The following is a 23,504-nucleotide window of genomic DNA, read 5'->3' on the forward strand; positions in this document are numbered from 1 at the left end:
CCCCGCGGTCCGTCAGGTGAAGGAGCTCTTGACGCAGGCTGGGTTGCACCCTGGCCCAGATGATCCACAAGAAACCCAACAGCTGTGGAAGGGGAGAAGCAAGCTGTTTATCCATGATGGCAAGCTGTGCAGGAGGAGCATCGACCCACGTACTCATGAATTGGTGTGGCAGATAGTGGTGCCAAGGCGAGATGCGCCCATGGTTCTGGGAGCCTACCATGATGGAGCCGGACACTTCGGATGGAGGAAGCTGGAGAAGCTACTCCGAGGGAGGTTCTATTGGATTGGCATGAAGAGAACCATTGAGAAGTGGTGTCGGGAGTGTGGTCCATGTAGTCTGCGCAGAAAGGACCGTGACAGTCAACGGGCTCCCCTGCGGCCTATCATCACCAAACGGCCGCTTGAACTGGTCACGCTGGATCATGTGAAGCTGACACCTAGCCGGTCGGGCTATATCTACGCCCTTACCATCGTGGACCACTACTCCAGGTTTTTGGTGGTTGTGCCTGTTAAAGATCTAACGGCCAGGACTGCCGCCAGGGCCTTCCAGCAGCACTTTTGTAGACCCCATGGCTACCCAGAGAAGGTACTGACCGACCAGGGACCTGCCTTTGAAGCAGAAGTGTTCCAAGAATTCTGCCAGCTGTACGGGTGTAAGAAGATCAGAACCACCCCGTACCACCCTCAAACCAACGGGATGTGCGAGAAGATGAACCAGGTAGTGATCGATTTATTGAAGACCTTGCCTGTGGAGGAACGGAACCTGTGGCCGACAAAGTTGCCTGACCTGGTGGATATGTACAACCACATCCCAGTAAGTTCCACCAACTGTACTCCAGCGTACCTGATGCGAGGAAGGTCTAGTCGGTTACCCGTTGATCTGGACATGGGGGTCCTAGTACCCGAAGATACCTCGCCGGAGGCAGATTGGGATACAGAAAGGCAGCGAAGATACCGCGAAGTACAGGAGTGTGTAGATAGAAGTCTCGCCCAGGCTAGGCAGAAACAAGAAAAGGACTACAATCAACACGCTCCTGGGATTCCCCTGTCACCTGGTGAGCAAGTACTTAAACGAAAGAGGAGATTACATAAGCTCGATGACCAATGGGAAGCGGAACCGTATACCATCCTGCCATCCGACTTCGACAACACAAAGGTCTGTCTCATCAGCAAGGACAGAGGGGAGACCTCGACAGCGGTATCCAGGGATCACCTTAAGGTCTGCCCCGATAAGTTGAAAGAGAGGGGCACGGCCCGAGAAATCTCCCCGCCAGTGGAAAAGGAGAAAATGTTCCATACCGTCCTTGGTGACTTTCCCCAATCCTGGACTCAGATAAACCAAGCCATCGCGGTGCCTGTTCTAATGTTCCAACAGCCGGACCCACCAGAAACAATGGTGGTATCAGATCAGCCGGCCCCGCTACCTCAACAAGCCTTAACTGATGACACCATGCCGACCGCTGAACCAGCAAATCCTCCCTCTGCTGTCAGTGAATCTGCTGTACCCACTGTTGATAGCAGCAGCTCTGAGAGCCCCAATCTGCCAGTGCTACCCAGACTCACTAGAAGTGTAGCTAGAAGACAGTGCACTACACCAGCGGTAGCAAGCATAGCGGGCCCTGTTAGGCCAATAGCAACCCCTGCGCTGCGAAGGTCCACACGCAGCACTCAAAATCAAACTCCCCTCCGCTACAAAACTTGGAGGTATTGATAAGGGCTGCTATTTAATTGAAAATGTTTGTATGCATATCTTTTTGTTACAGGTTTTTAAATGGACACTAGAGTAATGGACGGTGAATTGCTCAAAAACTTTCATAAGGGGGACCCCTTTGTTTACCCGGGGTCCCCGCTGTTTCAACCACTGAACTGAGAGTCATAAACTGTGCATGACCTAACTTTTGCAACGTTCAAGAATCCTCACCTCCCGTAAAGGGAAGCATAGTTATGTTCAATTGGTATGCTATTTCAAAAATTTGTGTGTTTCCTGTTAACATGTATTATTGTTCTTGTTTTCCCAGTCCCGGAGTACTGGATTTAACCGGGGGGGAGTGCAGCACCCCAGAGTCCTGGTTGTTGCAGTACTGTGGCTCCGCCACTATGGGGAGCTATGGTACGTCTGATTGCACTAAGGAGTTTCTCTGACCAGGTACACTCACACCACACTTCACACTCCGGCCACCAGGGGGGGTGGTCCTATCTAGTAGGCCACTCCTCACAACTCTGGTAAAACTGGGGGTTGGACAGGAAGACAGGGAGAAGTAGCTGGGAAGAGCTAGTGAGAGGACCTGTCAGGGATGGGATCCTGGCAGACTCCTCAGAGCAGAACTAACCAGTGCACAACGGGAATACAGTAAAGAAGTATTGGGACCAGAAGGAGTCGTGCTGTTAGACCGAGGCAACATCCTTCTGAGGCGCAAACAGTCGGTGGCCGGAACGCCGAGCAAGTAAGAGACTTTAAGTACACTGCAAACCACGGCCGGACAGCTAATTACAGGTTGGCTGTCTCACTTAACACCTAAGCAGACAACGGAGGCAGCTGTGGGAGAGGGGCGACTCTAGGGTCCCGGAAGAACTCCAGGCCTACCCCGTCATACGGGTGCGTCCTACCATATCACCTGGAGGACGAAGAGAACGAACAATAGAGACAGACAGAAACAGTTGTGAGGACTATCCCGGGAGCTCAGCAGGGAAGAACTACAACACCCAGCGCTAGCAGGTAGACACTGATTCCCACCTGTAAAGAGAACTCCTGATGTGCCTTTGGACCGGCCGGTCTCTGACAACCCAGTTAACAGCGCTCTGGACTGAGGTCTCCAAAAACCTTCAGTAAAGAGGTAAAGAGACTGCAACCTGGTGTCCTTGTTATTTACCGCGACTTGCACCTCACAACTGCACCGTTACAACACCACTTATTGCACCGGACGTCCCCCACTGACAGACAGGGCCACTGTCATGATTCTCAATGGCGAGAGAACATAGCCCAGCATATATGAGAACTAGCTCTTGGAAGATGGAAACTATACTGACCATGAACTAAACCTGCCGCACAACTAGAAGTGGCCGGGTAGCATGCCTACGTTTTTTTATCCCTAGATGCCCAGCGCCAGCCGGAGAACTACCTAATCCTAGCAGAGGAAAAGACAGTCCTGGCTCACCTCTAGAGAAATTTTCCCAAAAGGCAGACAGAGGCCCCCACATATATTGGCGGTGATTTTAGATGAAATGACAAACGTAGTATGAAAATAGGTTTAGCAAAAATCGAGGTCCGCTTACTAGATAGAAAGAAGACAGAAAGGGCACTTTCATGGTCAGCAGAAAACCCTATCAAAACACCATCCAGAAATTACTTTAAGACTCTAGCATTAACTCATAACACCAGAGTGGCAATTTCCGCTCACAAGAGCTTTCCAGACACAGTAACGAAACAGCAGCTGTGAACAGGAACAAAATGCAAAAACACACAAGGACAAAAGTCCAACTTAGCTGGGAGTTGTCTAGTAGCAGGAACATGCACAGAATGGCTTCTGATTACATTGTTGACCGGCATGAAACTGACAGAGGAGCAAGGTTATATAGCGACTCCCACATCCTGATAGGAGCAGGTGAACAGAGGGGATGATGCACACAAGTACAATTCCACAAGTGGCCACCGGGGGAGCCCAGAATCCAATTTCACAACAGTACCCCCCCCCTCAAGGAGGGGGCACCGAACCCTCACCAGAACCACCAGGGCGATCAGGATGAGCCCTATGAAAGGCACGGACAAGATCGGAGGCATGAACATCAGAGGCAGTGACCCAAGAATTATCCTCCTGACCGTATCCCTTCCATTTGACCAGATACTGGAGTTTCCGTCTGGAAACACGAGAGTCCAAGATCTTTTCCACAACGTACTCCAACTCACCCTCAACCAACACCGGAGCAGGAGGCTCAACGGAAGGCACAGCCGGTACCTCATACCTGCGCAACAATGACCGATGAAAAACATTATGAATCGAAAAGGATGCAGGGAGGTCCAAACGGAAGGACACAGGGTTAAGAATCTCCAATATCTTGTACGGGCCGATGAACCGAGGCTTAAACTTAGGAGAAGAAACCCTCATAGGGACAAAACGAGAAGACAACCACACCAAGTCCCCAACACAAAGCCGAGGACCAACACGACGACGGCGGTTGGCAAAAAGCTGAGTCTTCTCCTGGGACAACTTCAAATTGTCCACCACCTGCCCCCAAATCTGATGCAACCTCTCCACCACAGCATCCACTCCAGGACAATCCGAAGATTCCACTTGACCGGAGGAAAATCGAGGATGAAACCCCGAATTACAGAAAAACGGGGACACCAAGGTGGCAGAGCTGGCCCGATTATTGAGGGCGAACTCCGCCAAAGGCAAAAAAGCAACCCAATCATCCTGATCCGCAGACACAAAACACCTCAAATATGTCTCCAAGGTCTGATTAGTCCGCTCGGTCTGGCCATTAGTCTGAGGATGGAAAGCAGACGAAAAAGACAAATCTATGCCCATCCTAGCACAGAATGCCCGCCAAAATCTAGACACGAATTAGGTCCCTCTGTCAGAAACGATATTCTCCGGAATACCATGCAAACGAACAACATTTTGAAAAAACAGAGGAACCAACTCGGAAGAAGAAGGCAACTTAGGCAAGGGAACCAGATGGACCATCTTAGAGAAACGGTCACACACCACCCAGATGACAGACATCTTATGAGAAACAGGCAGATCCGAAATAAAATCCATCGAGATGTGCGTCCAAGGCCTCTTCGGGATAGGCAAGGGTAACAACAATCCACTAGCCCGAGAACAACAAGGCTTGGCCCGAGCACAAACGTCACAAGACTGCACAAAGCCTCGCACATCTCGTGACAGGGAAGGCCACCAGAAGGACCTTGCCACCAAATCCCTGGTACCAAAGATTCCAGGATGACCTGCCAACGCAGAAGAATGAACCTCAGAGATGACTCTACTGGTCCAATCATCAGGAACAAACAGTCTACCAGGTGGGCAACGATCAGGTCTATCCGCCTGAAACTCCTGCAAGGCCCGCCGCAGGTCTGGAGAAACGGCAGACAATATCACTCCATCTTTAAGGATACCTGTGGGCTCAGAATTACCAGGGGAGTCAGGCTCAAAACTCCTAGAAAGGGCATCCGCCTTAACATTCTTAGAACCCGGTAGGTAAGACACCACAAAATTAAACCGAGAGAAAAACAACGACCAGCGCGCCTGTCTAGGATTCAGGCGCCTGGCAGACTCAAGGTAAATTAAATTCTTGTGGTCAGTCAATACCACCACCTGATGTCTGGCCCCCTCAAGCCAGTGACGCCACTCCTCAAAAGCCCACTTCATGGCCAAAAGCTCCCGATTCCCAATATCATAATTCCGCTCGGCGGGCGAAAATTTACGGGAAAAAAAAGCACAAGGTCTCATCACGGAGCAGTCGGAACTTCTCTGCGACAACACCGCCCCAGCTCCGATTTCAGAAGCGTCGACCTCAACCTGAAAAGGAAGAGCAACATCAGGCTGACGCAACACTGGGGCGGAAGAAAAGCGGCGCTTGAGCTCCCGAAAGGCCTCCACAGCATCAGGGGACCAATCAGCAACATCAGCACCCTTCTTAGTCAAATCAGTCAATGGTTTTACAACATCAGAAAAACCAGCAATAAATCGACGATAAAAGTTAGCAAAGCCCAAAAATTTCTGAAGACTCTTAAGAGAAGAGGGTTGCGTCCAATCACCAATAGCCTGAACCTTGACAGGATCCATCTCGATGGAAGAGGGGGAAAAAATGTATCCCAAGAAGGAAATCTTTTGAACCCCAAAAACACACTTAGAACCCTTCACACACAAGGAATTAGACCGCAAAACCTGAAAAACCCTCCTGACCTGCTGGACATGAGAGTCCCAGTCATCCGAAAAAATCAGAATATCATCCAGATACACAATCATAAATTTGTCCAAATAATCGCGGAAAATGTCATGCATAAAGGACTGGAAGACTGAAGGGGCATTTGAAAGACCAAAAGGCATCACCAAATACTCAAAATGGCCCTCGGGCGTATTAAATGCGGTTTTCCACTCATCCCCCTGCTTGATTCGCACCAAATTATACGCCCCACGGAGATCAATCTTAGAGAACCACTTGGCCCCCTTTATACGAGCAAACAAATCAGTAAGCAGTGGTAACGGATATTGATATTTAACCGTGATTTTATTCAAAAGTCGATAATCAATACACGGCCTCAAAGAGCCGTCTTTCTTAGACACAAAGAAAAAACCGGCTCCTAAGGGAGATGACGAAGGACGAATATGTCCCTTTTCCAAGGACTCCTTTATATATTCTCGCATAGCCGCGTGTTCAGGCACAGACAGATTAAATAAACGACCCTTAGGGTATTTACTACCCGGGATCAAGTCTATGGCACAATCGCACTCCCGGTGAGGAGGTAGTGAACCAACCTTGGGTTCTTCAAAAACGTCACGAAAGTCAGACAAGAATTCAGGAATCTCAGAGGGAATAGATGATGAAATGGAAACCAAAGGTACGTCCCCATGAGTTCCTTTACATCCCCAGCTTAACACAGACATAGCTCTCCAGTCGAGGACTGGGTTATGAGATTGCAGCCATGGCAATCCCAGCACCAAAACATCATGTAGATTATACAGCACCAGAAAGCGAATAACCTCCTGGTGATCCGGATTAACACGCATAGTCACTTGTGTCCAGTATTGTGGTTTATTACTAGCCAATGGGGTGGAGTCAATCCCTTTCAGAGGTATCGGAGCCTCCAATGGCTCCAAATCATACCCACAGCGTTTGGCAAAGGACCAATCCATAAGACTCAAAGCAGCGCCAGAGTCGACATAGGCGTCCGCGGTAATAGATGACAAAGAACAAATCAGGGTCACAGATAGAATAAACTTAGACTGTAAAGTGCTAATTGAAACAGACTTGTCAGGCTTCTTAGTACGCTTAAAGCATGCTGATATAACATGAGTTGAATCACCACAATAGAAGCACAACCCATTTTTTCGTCTAAAATTCTGCCGCTCGCTTCTGGACAGAATTCTATCACATTGCATATTTTCTGGCGTTTTCTCAGTAGACACCGCCAAATGGTGCACAGGTTTGCGCTCCCGCAGACGCCTATCGATCTGAATAGCCATCGTCATGGACTCATTCAGACTCGCAGGCACAGGGAACCCCACCATAACATCCTTAATGGCATCAGAGAGACCTTCTCTGAAAATCGCCGCCAGGGCGCACTCATTCCACTGAGTAAGCACAGACCATTTGCGGAATTTTTGGCAGTATATTTCAGCTTCATCTTGCCCCTGAGACAAGGACATCAAGGCCTTTTCCGCCTGAAGCTCTAAATGAGGTTCCTCATAAAGCAACCCCAAGGCCAGAAAAAACGCATCCACATTGAGCAACGCAGGATCCCCTGGTGCCAATGCAAAAGCCCAGTCTTGAGGGTCGCCCCGGAGCAAGGAAATTACAATCCTGACCTGCTGTGCAGGGTCTCCGGCAGAGCGAGACTTCAGGGACAAAAACAATTTGCAATTATTTTTAAAATTTTGAAAGTGAGATCTATTCCCCGAGAAGAATTCAGGCAAAGGAATTCTAGGCTCAGACATAGGTGCATGAACAACGAAATCTTGCAAATTTTGTACCTTTGTGGCGAGATTATTCAAACCTGTAGCTACACTCTGAAGATCCATTTGAAACAGGTGAACACAAAGCCATTCAAGGATAAGAAGGAGAGAAAGAGAGGAAGGCTGCAGTATAGGCAGACTAGCAAGTGATTCAATTAAGAGCACACTCAGAACTAGAGGAAAAAAAAAAAAAAAAATTGTAGCAGACTTCTTTTTTCTCTCCTTTCTCAGCCAGTAATTTAACCCTTTTTTTTGGGCCGGTCAAACTGTCATGATTCTCAATGGCGAGAGAACATAGCCCAGCATATATGAGAACTAGCTCTTGGAAGATGGAAACTATACTGACCATGAACTAAACCTGCCGCACAACTAGAAGTGGCCGGGTAGCATGCCTACGTTTTTTTATCCCTAGATGCCCAGCGCCAGCCGGAGAACTACCAAATCCTAGCAGAGGAAAAGACAGTCCTGGCTCACCTCTAGAGAAATTTTCCCAAAAGGCAGACAGAGGCCCCCACATATATTGGCGGTGATTTTAGATGAAATGACAAACGTAGTATGAAAATAGGTTTAGCAAAAATCGAGGTCCGCTTACTAGATAGAAAGAAGACAGAAAGGGCACTTTCATGGTCAGCAGAAAACCCTATCAAAACACCATCCAGAAATTACTTTAAGACTCTAGCATTAACTCATAACACCAGAGTGGCAATTTCCGCTCACAAGAGCTTTCCAGACACAGTAACGAAACAGCAGCTGTGAACAGGAACAAAATGCAAAAACACACAAGGACAAAAGTCCAACTTAGCTGGGAGTTGTCTAGTAGCAGGAACATGCACAGAAAGGCTTCTGATTACATTGTTGACCGGCATGAAACTGACAGAGGAGCAAGGTTATATAGCGACTCCCACATCCTGATAGGAGCAGGTGAACAGAGGGGATGATGCACACAAGTACAATTCCACAAGTGGCCACCGGGGGAGCCCAGAATCCAATTTCACAACAGGCCACGGACCAGGTCTAGCCACCGTGACAACCCCAGGACTGAGACCCAGAGGCCTGGCTCCGGGTACCCCTCGGCCCTGCGGCGGTGTGGGGGCGCTCCAGAAGCATGAGCAATCTCAAGGCTACAAGTCCATCTCCAAAGACCTGAATGTTCCTGTGTCTACCGTGCGCAGTGTCATCAAGAAGTTTAAAGCCCATGGCACTGTGGCTAACCTCCCTAGATGTGGACGGAAAAGAAAAATTGACAAGAGATTTCAACGCAAGACTGTGCGGATGTTGGATAAAGAACCTCGACTAACATCCAATCAAGTTCAAGCTGCCCTGCAGTCCGAGGGTAAAACAGTGTCAACCCGTACTATCCGTCGGCGTCTGAATGAAAAGGGACTGTATGGTAAGAGACCCAGGAAGACCCCATTTCTTACCCCGAGACATAAAAAAGCCAGGCTGGAGTTTGCCAAAACTTACCTGAAAAAGCTTAAAACGTTTTGGAAGAATGCTCTCTGGTCAGATGAGACAAAAGTAGAGCTTTTTGGGCAAAGGCATCAACATAGAGTTTACAGGAGAAAAAAGAGGCATTCAAAGAAAAGAACATGGTCCCTGCAGTCAAACATGGCGGAGGTTCCCTGATGTTTTGGGGGTTGCTTTGCTGCCTCTGGCACTGGAATGCTTGACCGTGTGCATGGCATTATGAAGTCTGAAGACTACCAACATACCAACAAATTTTGCAGCATAATATAGGGCCCAGTGTGAGAAAGCTGGGTCTCCCTCAGAGGTCATGGGTCTTCCAGCAGGACAATGACCCAAAACACACTTCAAAAAGCACCAGAAAATAATTTGAGAGAAAGCACTGGAGACTTCTAAGGTGGCCAGCAATGAGTCCAGACCTGAATCCCATAGAACACCTGTGGAGAGATCTAAAAATGGCAGTTTGGAGAAGGCACCCTTCAAATATAAGGGGCCTGGAGCAGTTTGCCAAAGAAGAATGGTGTAAAATTCCAGCAGAGCATTGTAAGAAACTCATTGATGATTAGCGGAAGCGGTTGGTCGCGGTTATTTTGGCTAAAGGTTGTGCAACCAAGTATTAGGCTGAGGGTGCCAATACTTTTGTCTGGCCCATTTTTGGAGTTTTGTGTGAAATGATCAATGTTTTGCTTTTTGCTTCATTCTCTTTTGTGTTTTTTCATTTAAGACAAATTAAATGAAGATAATACCAAAGAATTTGTGATTGCAATCATTTTCAGGAAGAAAGTGAGTATTATCTGACAGGTTTGCAGGGATGTCAATACTTTTGGCCACACCTGTATACCTGATTGAGGAGAGGAAGAGAGAACAGATGATGCTATAGGGGACCCACGTGGTATAGATGGTACGTATCCATAATAAAATATAAAATATATATATGTATGGCAAAAAAAATCAATCAAGAGCAGATAAAATGAGAGGTTCATGTAAAATAAATGCTAACCTATGGTGATGAATCCAATGAATAAAATACATGTAGCTGGAAAATAGGTGGTGTACATCTGATGGGTAAGAGTGAATGTTTGCACACTGTAGTCCGGAGTCCTGCAGTATACACAAATATAAAGCTGAAAATAGCGTTAGTAGGTATACACATGGACTGATCCAAGACTAGTGACTGAGCTCCTGTGGGCTGCGGCCGTATATATGCGGAAGAGTCAATAAAAAACACACACATAGTGATTGTACATGAAGATGACTGATGCATGCGTGCAAGACTCACCAAGATCGAAAGGAGTGCTGACAGCGGAGAGCCGACGAGTGAGCTGCAATAGAGGCGAGGTAGGCATCTGTGGGCTGCAAAGGAAGCTGCGCTACGCAGAGCCAGAGGAGGCCCCGGACGGTGGCGTCTCTGGATGCATGCAGCGAGGGAAAAAAATGGCCGACAAGGGTAACCGGCGTGTGACGCCACAAGGAGCTACGGAGCAATTCTGGGGCCAAAAAAGCTACCAACGCGTTTCAAAGGAACGGCGTCCTTCTTCATCAGGGCATGACAGTTTTCCAGCACTCTCTGTCTTGATCCCAGCTGCTGAGGGGGGCTCTTTCACAGTGTAGCGCTGGTGTTTCTTTTCTTATTTTAAAATTATATCAACCCTACTGTATGAGGTTAGTTAAACAATATTTTTTTGTGCCTGTGGATGAGGCTTCTATAACATGCTACAGACAATTTGAAAATGAGATGTACCCTACTCTATGACAATAGTAGCACAAGAAATATTTTTGGGCCTGTGGATGAGGCCTCTATAACATAGAGTAGATGTTACAAACAATTTGAAAATGAGATGTTCCCTTACGTATGATGTTAGCAACACAATAATTTTTGAGGAGCCTGTGGAAAAGAACTCTATGACATAGACTATATGATACAAATAATTTGAAATTAAAATGTCTGCTGCTGTAAGACGTTAGTAACAAGATTTTTGTGGGGCGTGTGGATGAGGCCTCTATAACATAGATTAGATGCTACAAACAATTTGAAATTATGATGTCTGCTACTGTATGATGTTAGTAACACAATAATTTTTGGAGGGCCTGTGGATGAGGCTTCTGTAACATAGACTAGATGCTACAAACAATTTGAAAGTGATATGTCCCCTACTGTATAATGTTAGTAGCACAATAAATATGTATGAGCCTGTGGATGAGGCCATTATAACATAGACTAGGTGCTATAAACAATTTGAAAGTGAGATGTCCCCTACTGTATGATGTTAGTAACAGAAGAATTTTTGGTTGGCCTGTGGATTAGCAAAATATTCAGATTCTGGAAAATCATCATAAATAATTTCAGTGTAATAATAGCTGTGTATTCGTACTGAATAATGAATCCTATGCAAGTCAATGGGAAAGCAAAATATTTTTCTGCTGGACCCAACAAAAAGGTCTGGGGGCATGGAAAAAAAATGCTGAAATGGATGGGAAAGAGCTAAAACTAAATGGGTACTGCATAGAGAACATGCCTGCATGCTTTTCTGACTTTCATCTGGGAATAATGTTGTCAGACTATTGTTCTGGTCTTACAGATACATAGGAAGGCCTACCAAACCAAACCTATTTTTTTAAAGGAAAAATACTAAGAAACATTTTTCCCTTCATATAACATGTACTGTATGTAACACAAAATAGAAATAAATATTTATATATTATAAAAAAAAATATATATATATAATATATATTTTTTTTCTTTTTTTTTTTGTAAATTTATATCTACCCTTTAGCATATGTTCACACAGAGTGTTTTGGCTTTAATTTTTCCTTTAACATTTCACTCCTACATTTGGGAGGTACCCAACTCATTCCAAATTGTTAGCTACATATTGGAATACATAGACCCTATCACTTCAGAATGCCACCTAAAACATGCCCATTTGAATTTTGGGCTTCGCCCGCCACCACACCAAGTCCACTGCCATGTCATTATGCAGCCCTTGCTTCACATTTTCAGAGGGCCAGCAGGTGCCATGAAACCTGAGTTTTGTGAGCTCCACGTTTCATTTTGGCCAATGGAGCCACTGTCAAAGTGAGTGAAGCCCCTGTAAGGTGAATATAACACAGGAGTTGGGGGAGATGTATGCTCAATGTCAGTAAATTGGATTCTACCAGACACTAAAAGCATTACAAATAAATTCTGAATACAGTGTATGCATGTGTTTAATATATGATGAAACTGAGTAATGTTGTTTAGCTTTAAAAACAGAGCAGTTTATTATATGCTGCTACTAAGGAACTCTGGAAAATTATTTAGCTCTTTAAAGGGACACTGTCACCCCCTCCAGCCATTATAAACTAAAAGAGCCACCTTGTGCATCAGTAATGCTGCAGTCTACAAGGTGGCTCTTTTAGTTTTTGTTTCTGTTATTCCCACAATAAATGTATTTATAATTTAGCTGAAATACCTATCTTTGTACCTGGCGGCGGGTCTGAAGCCTCCTCTTAGAAGCGCCCAACCACCATCAGTCATCTCTTGAGTTGATTTTCGCCGCCCCCTCAACGCTGTTATTGTGTGAAATCCGGCGCCTGCGCTCTGCTCTTCTGCCTTGCGCAGGCGCATAGAGGATTTGCCGTCCTAGCGCTGGTGCCGGGTTCCATTCTGCGACTGTGCTCCCCCAGGTCCCCCACCTTCCAGCGTTGTTCTGTGCGGCTGTTCCAAACGCCGGCAAGGATACCTGTATATTCCGGCTGGAAGGCGGGGGACCTGGGGAGCGTCTGACAAGCGCAGTGCGCATGCCCAGGAATCCCAGCCCCGCACTGTGCATAATGCATAACACAGTGCGGGGCGGGGATCCGGTAACAGGCTGGCTGCACTGCCCGCACAGGCGCAGAACAGGACCCGGCACCAGCGCTATGACGGCAAATGCTCTATGCGCCTGCGCAAGGCAGAAGAGCAGAGCGCAAGCGCCTGATTTCACACAATAACAGTGCTGAGGGGGCGTCGAAAATCAACTCAAGAGATGACTGACGGCGGTTGGGCGCTTGTAAGAGGAGGTTTCAGACCCGCCTCCAGGTACAAAGATAGGTATTTCAGCTAAATTATAAATACATTTATTGTGGGAATAACAGAAACAAAGACTAAAAGAGCCACCTTGTTAGATTGAAGCATTACTGATGCACAAGGTGGCTCTTTTAGTTTATAACGGCTGGAGGGGGTGACAGTGTCCCTTTAAAAATTTGTTTAGTATTTGATGGTACTATGGAATATTATTTTGCTCTAAAAAGATCTGTTTCGAATATTATGGTACTAGATCTGAAACCCTGCCTCTCTTCCTACGCCCACAATCTGTTCCTACAGTATACACAATGCAACCTAGCAGAGATCTGCAGCATGTACTTGCAATGCTAAGACCCTGACTTTCCATCTCCCTTGTATTAAATCTCTCCCTACACGTTCTCAATCTAAGGCCGGCTTCACACGTCCTGATATTTTCGGTACCAGAAAAACCCTTACCGGAGATATCCGTGTCCATGGGTCCGTTTTTCACATCCGTGTGCTATCCGTGTGTCTGTGTATACTATCCGTGTGGCATCTGTGTGCTGTCCGTTTGTCCGGGACCATGTATTTAAACAATTTGTTTAAATTTTAACCCTATGACTTTAGAAACGCACACGGACGGTACACGGATGCCATCCGTGTGCAGTACGTGTTTACACGGATCCATTGACTTGCATGGGTCCATGTGATCCGTGCAGATGCACAAAAACGGATATGTCAACATGTGGAGCACACTGACACATGGTCCATGAGAAAACACTGATTCGTGCACAGACCCTTTCATTTGAATGGGTCTACGTGTGTCAGTGTCTCCAGTACATGTGAAAACTGTCACCACTCCTACCGGAGACACTCATGTGTGAAAGAGGCCTAACAGAGAACTAATTTTCACTCTCAGTATCTCTTAAAAATGCTTTTTGGACTTTGAAAGCAGCATACAGGGAGAGTTTCTGTCTCCCTACCCTCACACTATGCTCTTACTACGCTGTTTCCGCATGTAATATGCGCAAGATGGCACCTGCAGGGCTTAATTATCCCCTATGACGCTGTAAGGCCAGCCAATCACAGTAATGGCACCCCATAGATGGCAACGGCATTACTGTGATTGGTAAGCAAGCTGGGCGGGTTACTCCAATATATCAAGGCGAATAGCTAACTACTCGCCGAGTAAAGAATAGCACGAATAGCGTACTATTCGTGTGGGTAACAAATAGTACTGAATGTATTCGCTATTCACTAATCATTATAAAGCTTTTTTGCACAACAAGATTTTGTGGGAACATTATACCAAATTCATAGATAAAGAGTATTAGGGTAAAGTGATCTAAAATGTTGAAAACATAAAAAAAAATCTTTTGCTAATGTCTGAATTGTAATTAGTTTTTTTTACAGATAAAATGACGTTTAACTATTTTCTATATAAAGATATCAGATTTATCTGTGACTTGTACTCAGAAGAATCTATTGCTTATGCAGAAAACGAATTTAAAGTATTGGATGATGACATTTACAACGTAACCTTTCCCAAATCAGGTAATTAGCATATTTTAATATTTGCCACTTTAATATAAATTAATTATTTACATAAATAACTTCAGAATCTTTAAATCTTTGTTTTTCTAAAGTCAGGCCCAGTATGGTCCACCACCATGTTTGACCATGTTGATGGTGTTTTCATGGTGATATGTTAGCTTTCAAACACACTTAGCGATTTGCATTTAGCCCAAAAATCGCTAGCTTGATGTCATCTGACTAGAGTACATGCTTATATATGTAAAATACTATGTATGGTGGAAAACTAACATTGCACATTATCTTGGAAATACCATCCCCTCAGTCAAACATAGTGGTGACAGCATCATGCTGTGAGGATGCTTTGTTTCAGCAGAAACAGGAAAGTTGATCAAAGTTGATTGGAAGATGGATGGAGAAAAATACATGGAGATGGTGGAGAAAAAGTAGTCAGGGACTGCAAAGGAATTGGGACTATGGTGTAGGTTTATCTTCCAGCTGGCCTCTAGATGTGCAAAGCTTGTAAATACATACCCCAAGAGACTTGCAGTAGTATTTGCAGCGAAATGCAAGAATAATTTTTCAAAGCATGGGGTGTGTGTGTATGTGTGTGTGTGTATATATATATATATATATATATATATATATATATATATATATATATATATATATATATATATACATACAATGTTTTTTGTATAGATATATTGGTTTAAGGGTGCCAAGTCCCATTGGCAGAGACCGTGAGGTGCCAGAATAGAACTCTTATTTTGTTGATTAATTTCTCCTGATTGTGCCAATATCCTGCATGCAATTGAGAGCTATTTTTCAAGCACAGTGGCAAGCTCAGAAGTGAATGAGCGCCATATTGTAGTGCAGATTTTGCTCTTATGGTTTGTTGGTACCTTGACCCATTGGAAGAGCCCTTGAGGTGCCAGAACAGTAGAACTTCCCCATAATGACCATATTTTACAAATTACCCCTCTCAATTAATTGATCTAAGGGTTCAATGATCATATTGTCACTACGGGTGAGTCACAGAATTTTATACCATTGGGCTGTGAAGAAAAAATGATGACATTTTGGAAAATGCGCAAAACTGGCAACAAAATTTGTCACACAATTTCTGCCAAACGTAGACATTTGCAATATGTGGCTGTACTGTAAAGTGACACAGAGCGGTAGTCATGACCTAGCTCTGGCACTTTACACACAAACTCCTCTGCAGTCCTATCGCCAGTTTGTCCTGGACTATCCCAAAGCCCACTGATTCTGTCAGTCTCAGGGATCTCCCATTCACCTCAGCAGTGCACTCGGGACTAGCCATCATCTTCCCTCTATGGGGGTCTCTGTCCTTCTTTCACTGTAAGCCAGAAGACATGATGTGTCCGGCAGCCCCTATGCTAGACCTTAGGCTCTGGACTTGACATGAGCAACCACTCGGGATTCCAGTAATGCTTCCCTCTGCCTTGTACAAGTGACAAATGCTGCCCTGGAAAGTTACCGCACAAGAACTTAACCTTAACTATACACTTCACTAATTCTCTCTGGACACCTCTGTATCGTTATTTAGTGCCCACCCAGTCCTATCCTTAACTATTTCCTATTTCATATGCGAATTGTCTCTTCAGAGAGGAAGAGGACTAGAACTCTAGTGCCACCTATTGGAAGTAGCAATATTAACAGTCAATGCCGACCCTATAACGAGCCTTGTCACATGACTTAGGATAAAAGCCAAACCAGAATGTCTGCACATTGAGATTCTGGTTTGGCTTTTATACTAAGTCATGTGACACGGTTCGTTAAAGGGTTGACATTGACTGTTAGGATTGCTACTTCCAATAGGTGGCACTAGAGTTCTAGTCCTCTTCCTCTCTGAAGAGACAATTTGCATATTTCCCAGAGGATCATTGCGGCTTTAAGTCTCCTCACCTTGACATGCTTAAAGGGAACCTGTCACCCCCAAAATCGAAGGTGAGCTAAGCCCACCAGCATCAGGGGCTTATCTACAGCATTCTGTAATGCTGTAGATAAGCCCCCGATGTTTCCTGAAAGATAAGAAAAAGAGGTTATATTACACTCACCCGGGGGCGGTCCCACTGCGGTCCTGTTGAGGGCAGAGCAAAGTACAACAGTGCGCAGGCGCCAGGAAAGCTCGAAGAGGCCCGGCTCCTGCGTACTGCAGTACTTTGCTCTGCCCTCAACAGGGCAGACAAAGTACGCCTGCTCTGGAGCCGCCATGTGAAGACAAGAAGAGGACGTCATCCTATGAAGATGGGACGCCCCGGACCGTGATGCCCATCGGATCGGACCGCCCCCCCAGGAAGTATAATCTAACTTCTTTTTCTCATCTTTCAGGATACATTGGGGGCTTATCTACAGCATTAAAGAATGCTGTAGATAAGCCCCTGATGCCAGTGGGCTTAGCTCACCTTCGATTTTGGTGGTGACAGGTTCCCTTTAACATGTCACTCTCCGCAAGGAGAAACGATACTTCTTGGATCCCGGTCAGACGCCCCTCAATCAGCCAAACCAGAACTCCACTTTGCACTGACGAGGGGCAGTACAATGAAACAGTGTCTGCAAATTGAGATTCTGGTTTGGCTTTTATCCTAAGTCATGTGACAAGGCTTGTTAAAGGGTCGACATTGACTGTTAGGATTGCTACTTCCAATAGATGGCACTAGAGTTCTAGTCCTCTTCCTCTCTGAAGAGACAATTTGCATATTTCCCAGAGGAGCATTGCAGTTTTAAGTCTCCTCACCTCAACATGCTTAACATATCACTCTCTGCAAGGAGAAACAATACTTCTTTGATCCTATTTCATATGCAAAACCTATTATCCGTATCCTACATCTCATGTTGTTGCTAAACTACTGGGCTTATCCTATACTGTATTAACATTATGCATTAACACTTCACATGCTGTACATTACCATAATACATTATATAGGATGCACATCATTTTACATATAAAACTGCAAGATAGTATTCACATGATGTGTTTGCTGTCTCCAATATAGATGAGCGAATTTGCAATATTAGCCAATTTAATTGTCAATTTAATCCCTGAATATAGCCGAACATATACTGTTCTGTTTTAATACACCTTAATACGGTGTGCAATCTAACATACAGCATAAACCACTTCTGTCTTCCAAATAAGCAGACCTTTTTCTGTAGTCTAACTTGTTTATTGGTCAACACGTATAGAACATGCGGTAAAACTATAAGAATACAAATAACATAAGTAAGTATTGGGTAAATAATCACACAGCTGATACCTTACAATTAACAGGGAATGTATACAGTATGATAACTTGAAAATACACATATCTCTAAAAATCACATCTCCTATGTAGTGGCTGCTACATAGTTAATCACATTTCTGTACAATACTGTGTTGCAAGAACAGAGATTTTAATCTTATCAGATATGCTTTACCAGGATAGCAAACTTAAGTTGGAGCAGTTACCGGAGGGTAGGCGTGTGTGTCACAGTAAGTGCACAGAAGAAAATGGAGCCTCCTCTTCCCAACATGCCTTGGTGTAATCCCACAATGCAACACTCTATTTGCTGCTAAAGACACAGGTTATAAATTCAGCCTCTACTAGATGGTGGTAAAACACAACAAACCAGTACAGAAATATGAATCATATTGCACTTACTCAAATGGGCAGAACATATACAGCACAAAAGCCGGTGTTTCCCATGCTGTGTGACAGCGTGGGAAACATCGGCATAGCAATTATGAACAGAGTTGGAAACATCCCCACTGGTGAGAAAGCTGCGGTTCCCATGTTGTCTAAAGACAGTGTGAGCGCTCAATTGTGATCAGAGGTATAAAGTTTACCTCCAGTCAATGATGTCAGCTGATGGGACTACAGCTCCCATCAGCTGACACCTGCTGCCATTAATAACAGTGAGAGCAGGAGCCAAGGATGGGAGTATTCATCAGCCGCTCCTGTGCTGGAAATAAATAGTTAAAAAAAAACCTGCATGGGTTCTCCTGTATTTTTGATAACCAGCCAGGCAAAACTCACAGCTGGGGGCTACAACCCTCAGCTGTCTGCTTCAGCAAGGCTGGTTATCAAGAATAGAGGGGTCCCCACGCTCTATTTTTTAATTATTTAAATAAATAATTAAAAAGCGTCACAAGGTCCCCCCTTTTTGAAAATCAGCCGTGCTAAAGCTCACAACTGGGGCTGGTATTCTCAGGCTGGTAAGGGGCCATGGATATTGCCTCCCTGCCTAAAAATAGCAGCCTGCAGCAGCCCAGAGAGGGCACATCTATTAGGTGCGCCAATTCTGGGGCTTTGCACAGCTCTTCCCACTTAACCTGTAGCAGTGGGTTAATGTAACCTTTGTATTGTCAGGTGACATCAAGTCCATGGATTACTAATGGAGAGGCATCTATAAGACACCTATCCATTACTAATCCTGTAGTTATATCGTAAATACACAGCTAGAATAAAGTCCTTTATTAGAAATAAGACTAAACACCGTTTTTCATTTTATTTAAAAATCACAAACATGGTTATACTCTCCTAACGCCTATTCCACCGAAGCCCTTGTTCTCCTGTAATTAATAGTGATGAGCGAACATGCTCGCCACTACTCGGTACTCGCCCAAGTATCATTATTAGTGTTGAGCGATACTTTCCGATATCGGAAAGTATCGGTATCGGAAAGTATCGGCCGATACCGTCAAAATATCGGATCTAATCCGATACCAATACCCGATCCCAATGCAAGTCAATGGGACGAAAATATCGGAATTAAAATAAACCCTTTCTTTCCTTGTAGGTTCATTCTACATGAAGGAAAACAACTAAGAATAATGTAGGATGTATTGGGGGACGTGGCGGAGACATTAAAGGCACAGAGGTTTAGCCCAATGTAATAGAATAGCAGGATTTTGGGTTTTTTTATGACGTTCGGCGTTAGAAAGATTTTGACTATGTTAATTTTTTTTTTATTTTGTCAGATATTGATGTTTCACTACTTCCACGCCCTTCACCTTCTTTTTTACTTCTCCCACACTTTCTTCTTCATTATCCTCATCATCAGCTTCTTTGACATCAACTTCTTCACCTTATTCATCTTCTTCTTCATCTTCTACCTATTATTTTTTTTGTTACATACATTGTTCATATTCTTTTTATTTTACTATTATCTTCTTCATATTCAACTTCTTCATCATATTCTTATTTGTGACAGGCATTCCCGTAGTTGTTATCTATAAAAGTTTGAAGATTACACCTTCCGTTCTGCCTGTCACAAAACAGTTACATTTGTCCGCGTTCAGTTTGGCCTGCAGCATCAGGCTTTATCCAGGGGCACCACGAGGAGGAACGGACTCACCCCCATACACTGCTTAGTCTTCTTCTGCTTATAATTTAGATAATATTTTTTGCTCTGATATTTAGTGTTATGCTTAATGTTCTTCTGCTCTTTGTTCTGCAGCCTCTTGTTCTTCTGCTTCTCGGTCTTCCAGGTCGTCGTCGTCTCCAGGGTCGTCGTCTCCGGGGTCGTCGTCATCGGGGTGGTCTTCAGGGTCGTCGTCTCTGGGGTCGTCGTCATCGGGGTGGTCTTCAGGGTCATCGTCTCCAGGGTCGTCGTCATCACGGTGGTTGTCGTCTCTGGTGTCGTCGTCATCTTAGGGGTGGTCTTCCGGGTCATCGTGATTAGTCTCTTGAACTTGGAAATGTAGCAGAAGGTACAAGAAGGCTGAGAAAATGCCGAGAACCAGCTGATGGAACTGGAACTCGGATGGCTACCCGAAGGTCCAAGAGCCAATGGAACTACCGAGGACCAGCTGACGTTACTGGAACCCGGTTACTAAGCAGGAGGTACCCGTGCTTGAAAGCACTACCAAGGACCACCTGACGTTGGTGGAACTCGGATACCCAGAGGGAGGCACCTAAGCCAAAGGCTCTGCCCGGAACCAGCTGACGGTACTGGAACCAGGATGGGGAGCAGAAGGTACAAGAGCAAAAGACAGTGCCGAGAACCAGCTGACGGTGCTGGAACCCGGATGGGTAGCCGAAGGTCCAAGAGCCAATGGAACTACCGAGGACCAGCTGACGTTACTGGAACCTGGGTACTAAGCAGGAGGTACCCGTGCCTGAAAGCACTACCAAGGACCACCTGACGTTGGTGGAACTCGGATACCCAGAGGGAGGCACCTAAGCCAAAGGCTCTGCCCGGAACCAGCTGATGGTACTGGAACCAGGATGGGGAGCAGAAGGTACAAGAGCAAGTGTCTGCGTGGCTTTTGCAGGACACGATGCCGGCTGCACAGCAGGGGAACAGCTGGCGGTGCTGAACCCCACTGACACATTGGCTGGTGTTTTTCTCTGTGCAGCTAGCAGTACCGGGCCCCAACTGGCGGTGTTAGAGCCCGGGGTCAGCAGGAGGAGGAGATGGAGCAGAGTGTAGGCCGAAGCCTGCACTGGCGGCAGCTTTGGGTCTGTTGTGCCTGCGTGGCTGTTGCAGGACACGTTGCCGGCTGCACAGCAGGGGAACAGCTGGCGGTGCTGAACCCCACTGACACATTGGCTGGTGTTTGGCTCTGTGCAGCTAGCAGTACCGGGCCCCAACTGGCGGTGTTGGAGCCCGGGCTCTGCAGGGGGAGCAGAGTGTAGGCCGAAGCCTACTTGAACCAATTTCAAAGGTAACCTTTAACCCCCCCCTCAGGGGTTACAAAGTAGAAGAGCCACAGCTTATGCAGCAGTAGTGCTGCACAAGTCAAAGGTTGCTCTTTTAATTTTGCTCCTTGCACACGCTGAATGAAACACGTATAACATTTAGCCCTTTATACAGTCAAACTGTGTTGGAGGCGTGAGTTCCCTTTGTAATGAGACGCAGCACAGATGTCAAGAATCCCACCTTGGTGCTGTGTGCAGCCTCCTGAGCGTTGTTATTTGCTGTACAGGAGTCTGCGCTGTCGTGTTATCCCCTGGCCTAGCGCTGTTAGCGCTGCCCATCTTCTGACCTCATTTAATGTCGGCCGCTGCAGTTCGCGATGACCATGAATCCCAGCCCCGCGGTGTCTTAACATTGTTAAAACACTGCGGGGCTGTGATTCATGGCCTGGCGCAGCACATATGTTCGCCTCTCGCACTCGGGTCCTTACACCCGCTGCAGACTGTGCGGCGTCAGCTGATCCCTTATCGCATGCCACGGCCATGAAGCCGCACAGTCCGAAGAAGGCGGAAGGAGATGAGGGACAGGCGAAGAAATGCACCGTTCATGCCCATCAATCACACCCTCGCAGTCCCAATAAATAAGACACCGAGGGGCGTTGTGTGGGTCAGGGCGGCCGCAGAGGCGCAGGCAGCCAAACAATGATGCCAGAAGACGGGCAGCGCTACCAAGGGGGTTGCAGCGTGTCATTACAAAGGAAAGTCACACCTCCGGGACGGTTAAATGGTCACGCAGAGGACACATTTTAGACGTGTTTTCAGTTCCACATGTGCGAGGAGAATACGTTTATGAGCCACCTTGCACACATGCAGCATTACCGCTGTACAAGGTGGCCTTAAAAACGTACAAACGCCTGGGGGAGGGGGGACAGGTTCCCTTCAATTTCAGTTCTTGTGTCTGCGTGGCTTTTGCAGGACACGATGCCGGCTGCACAGCAGGGGAACAGCTGGCGGTGCTGAACCCCACTGACACATTGGCTGGTGTTTTTCTCTGTGCAGCTAGCAGTACCGGGCCCCAACTGGCGGTGTTGGAGCCCGGGCTCTGCAGGGGGAGCAGAGTGTAGGCCGAAGCCTACTTGAACCAATTTCAAAGGTAACCTTTAACCCCCCCTCAGGGGTTACAAAGTAGAAGAGCCACAGCTTATGCAGCAGTAGTGCTGCACAAGTCAAAGGTTGCTCTTTTAATTTTGCTCCTTGCACACGCTGAATGAAACACGTATAACATTTAGCCCTTTATACAGTCAAACTGTGTTGGAGGCGCGAGTTCCCTTTGTAATGAGACGCAGCACAGATGTCAAGAATCCCACCTTGGTGCTGGGTGCAGCCTCCTGAGCGTTGTTATTTGCTGTACAGGAGTCTGCGCTGTCGTGTTATCCCCTGGCCTAGCGCTGTTAGTGCTGCCCGTCCTCTGACCTCATTTGATGTCGGCCGGTGCGGTTCGCGATGCCCATGAATCCCAGCCCCGCAGTGTCTTGACATAGTTAAAACACTGCGGGGCTGGGATTCATGGCCTGGCGCAGTACATATGTTCGCCTCTCGCTTGGGTTCTTACACCTGCTTCAGACTATGTGGCGTCAGCTGATCCCTTATCGCATGCCACGGCCATGAAGCCGCACAGTCCGAAGAAGGCAGAAGGAGATGAGGGACAGGCGAAGAAATGCACCGTTCATGCCCGTCAATCACACCCTCGCAGTCAAAATAAATAAGACACCGAGGGGCGTTGTGTGGGGCAAGGCGGCCGCAGAGGCGCACCCAGCCAAACAATGATGCCAGAAGACGGGCAGCGTTACCAAGGAGCTTGTTGCGTGTCAATACAAAGGAAAATCACACCTGAGGGACGTTTTAATGGTCGCAGAGGACTCATTTTTAGACGTGTTCACTTCAACATGGGCAAGGAGAATAAGTTTCTGAGCCACCTTGCACACATGCAGCATTATTGCTGTACAAGGTGGCTGTAAAACATAGAAACACCTGGGGGAGGGTGGACAGGTTCCCTTCAATTTCAGTTCTTGTGTCTGCGTGGCGGTCGCAGGACACGTTGCCGGCTACACAGCAGGGGAAAAGCTGGCGGTGCTGAACCCCACTGACACATTGGCTGGT

At 46.3% G+C, this 23,504-nt stretch overlaps 1 protein-coding gene across 2 annotated transcripts in view; it reads left to right on the forward strand.

Annotated features, from left to right (window-relative positions):
* The window catches only part of LOC143770136 (sulfotransferase 2B1-like), a 297,130-nt gene that overhangs the window by 29,588 nt on the left and 244,038 nt on the right, over positions 1 to 23,504 (forward strand). For both annotated transcript variants that reach the window (XM_077259457.1, XM_077259458.1), the window contains exon 2: positions 14,578 to 14,718. In XM_077259457.1, coding sequence (XP_077115572.1) covers positions 14,583 to 14,718 — 136 coding nt within the window. In that variant the 5' untranslated portion in view covers positions 14,578 to 14,582. The remainder of the gene's footprint in view (positions 1 to 14,577; positions 14,719 to 23,504) is intronic.

The sequence above is a fragment of the Ranitomeya variabilis genome, chromosome 4 (genome assembly GCF_051348905.1).
Source record: "Ranitomeya variabilis isolate aRanVar5 chromosome 4, aRanVar5.hap1, whole genome shotgun sequence".
Classification (NCBI taxonomy): domain Eukaryota; kingdom Metazoa; phylum Chordata; class Amphibia; order Anura; family Dendrobatidae; genus Ranitomeya; species Ranitomeya variabilis.